Source organism: Sinocyclocheilus grahami, unplaced genomic scaffold (genome assembly GCF_001515645.1).
Source record: "Sinocyclocheilus grahami isolate Dianchi unplaced genomic scaffold, SAMN03320097.WGS_v1.1 scaffold1525.1, whole genome shotgun sequence".
Classification (NCBI taxonomy): domain Eukaryota; kingdom Metazoa; phylum Chordata; class Actinopteri; order Cypriniformes; family Cyprinidae; genus Sinocyclocheilus; species Sinocyclocheilus grahami.
This window is the reverse complement of record NW_015506704.1, coordinates 391518-394017: the sequence shown is the minus strand read 5'-3', so window position 1 is coordinate 394017 and position 2500 is coordinate 391518. Positions and strand designations below refer to the sequence as shown.

General features: G+C 41.2%; 1 protein-coding gene across 1 annotated transcript in view; it reads right to left on the bottom strand.

Annotated features, from left to right (window-relative positions):
• LOC107570959 (junction-mediating and -regulatory protein-like) overlaps positions 1 to 2500 on the bottom strand; it is a 3574-nt gene that overhangs the window by 1061 nt on the left and 13 nt on the right. The window contains exon 1 of the mRNA XM_016257243.1: positions 2155 to 2500. This exon is cut by the window's right edge and continues 13 nt beyond it. Coding sequence (XP_016112729.1) covers positions 2155 to 2428 — 274 coding nt within the window. The 5' untranslated portion in view covers positions 2429 to 2500. The remainder of the gene's footprint in view (positions 1 to 2154) is intronic.

The window sequence follows — 2500 nt, the reverse complement described above, 5'->3', positions numbered from 1 at the left end:
TTCACAAAAAGACTTTCTCGAGCGCTTTGTGTTTGTCCTGAAGCTCGATCGCAGCTGTGGTTAAACACACTTGCATCGCTGAATACTTTAATGATAGGAAATAGATGTAAACACAGCGAGTAATGTTTTCAGAACAGGAGCATGTGGAAGCAGATCTGTGCATTAGTGAGAAAGCAGCATATTAAAGCTGCTGGAAAAAGAAAAACCCATAACTATGATTGTCTGTAAACTTTCGGATTCTTAAAACACTCTCAGATACTGAAAGTGCTTTTTGTTTATCACTTGTAACTGTCTTTTTCCCCTTTAATACTTTATATTTGCTTGTATGTTTTAAAGCTATGTTTACTTGCCTGCTTCTAAAATTTAAATTAAGTAAATTCTCCAAATACAAGTCTCTCCTGAACAGATATTATAAAAATTATTTTTAACAAAAATATACTTGTTAGAATTAAATAAATGAAGTTCTTTTATAATGAGAGTACACTGACCCAGACAGATGCAGCGGTGGCCACAATATTTCATTTATAGATTTAACATTTGTAAATAAATAAAAAATGCTGAAAATCTTTTAGACCTCCTTGTATTTAGGTTTTCATAATCAGTTTGAAAAAAAAATAAATACTGCACATTAATGAATAAATCTGTATGTGTATACAATTATTTAATTTATTTAAAAGTGTCATGTTTGTGATTTTTATTCATGCAAACTACAGCTTTTGACCTTTGAATCAAAATGTACTTGTGATTTTAGGACACAAATTACTGATTAATTTAATCAGGAACACAATCTAAATGTTATTGGTGTATTTTACTTGCTTTTTATTACACGTAGGCCAACAGCGCCCCCTAAGTAGTTGTTGCGTTGTATGAGATGCAGTCGGGAGATGGGAGAAAGTTGTAGAAAGTCAACCATCACTGCAGCCCTCCACCAGTCGGGGCTTTATGGCAGAGTGGCCCGACGGAAGCCTCTCCTCAGTGCAAGACACATGAAAGCCCGCATGGAGGACTCCAAGATGGTGAGAAATAAGATTCTCTGGTCTGATGAGACCAAGATAGAACTTTTTGGCCTTAATTCTAAGCGGTATGTGTGGAGAAAACCAGGCACTGCTCATCACCTGTCCAATACAGTCCCAACAGTGAAGCATGGTGGTGGCAGCATCATGCTGTGGGGGTGTTTTTCAGCTGCAGGGACAGGACGACTGGTTGCAGTCGAGGGAAAGATGAATGCGGCCAAGTACAGGGATATCCTGGAAGAAAACCTTCTCCAGAGTGCTCAGGACCTCAGACTGGGCCGAAGGTTTACCTTCCAACAAGACAATGACCCTAAGCACACAGCTAAAATAACGAAGGAGTGGCTTCACAACAACTCTGTGACTGTTCTTGAATGGCCCAGCCAGAGCCCTGACTTAAACCCAATTGAGCATCTCTGGAGAGACCTAAAAATGGCTGTCCACCAACGTTTACCATCCAACCTGACAGAACTGGAGAGGATCTGCAAGGAGGAATGGCAGAGGATCCCCAAATCCAGGTGTGAAAAACTTGTTGCATCTTTCCCAAAAAGACTCATGGCTGTATTAGATCAAAAGGGTGCTTCTACTAAATACTGAGCAAAGGGTCTGAATACTTAGGACCATGTGATATTTCAGTTTTTCTTTTTTAATAAATCTGCAAAAATGTCAACAATTCTGTGTTTTTCTGTCAATATGGGGTGCTGTGTGTACATTAATGAGGAAAAAAAATTAACTTAAATGATTTTAGCAAATGGCTGCAATATAACAAAGAGTGAAATTTAAGGGGGTCTGAATACTTTCCGTACCCTCTGTATTTAGAAATATTTACATGTATATATTAACATGATTTATATTATATATAAATATATTTAATATATAAACGTAACATATTTTTCTTAAATATATACATGCATGTGTGTGTATTTATATATACATAATAAATATACACAGTACACACGCATATATTATCTAAACAAACACTTTTATTCTGGATGCGATTAATCGCGATTAATCGTTTGACAGCACTACTTGAAATAAGTTATCTGATTACATAACTCAAGTTACTAGTAATGCGTTACCCCCCAACACTACTTAAATTAGCAACTTAGGACGGAAGCTGCGTTTAACCCTGTGTGCGTCTCACCTCTCCTCCACTGGCTGGACTCGAGCGAGGCCGTCTTCCTCAGCTTCTTCCGGGCGTTGAGCAGCTGGCTGCTGTCGAAGAAGCGTGCGGTGAACGGCCCGAGGGGAGAGCGAACAAGGCTGGCGTCTGCAGGCGTCTCCTCCAGAGAGGGAGGAGGAGGAGGAGGAGGAGGAAGAGGAGGAGAGGTGGACGAGTCCAGCAGCAGCAGCTCTCTGGCCGGAGGAAGTGATGCGTGCTCGTCAGGGGGCGGGGCTTCGGCCACGGCTCCGCCCATCGGAGGCAGCGACAGGAAGCTCTCGGGCCGGCGCAGCTCTGGCACTCCCGCCGAATGTTCCAGCGCAGCCGG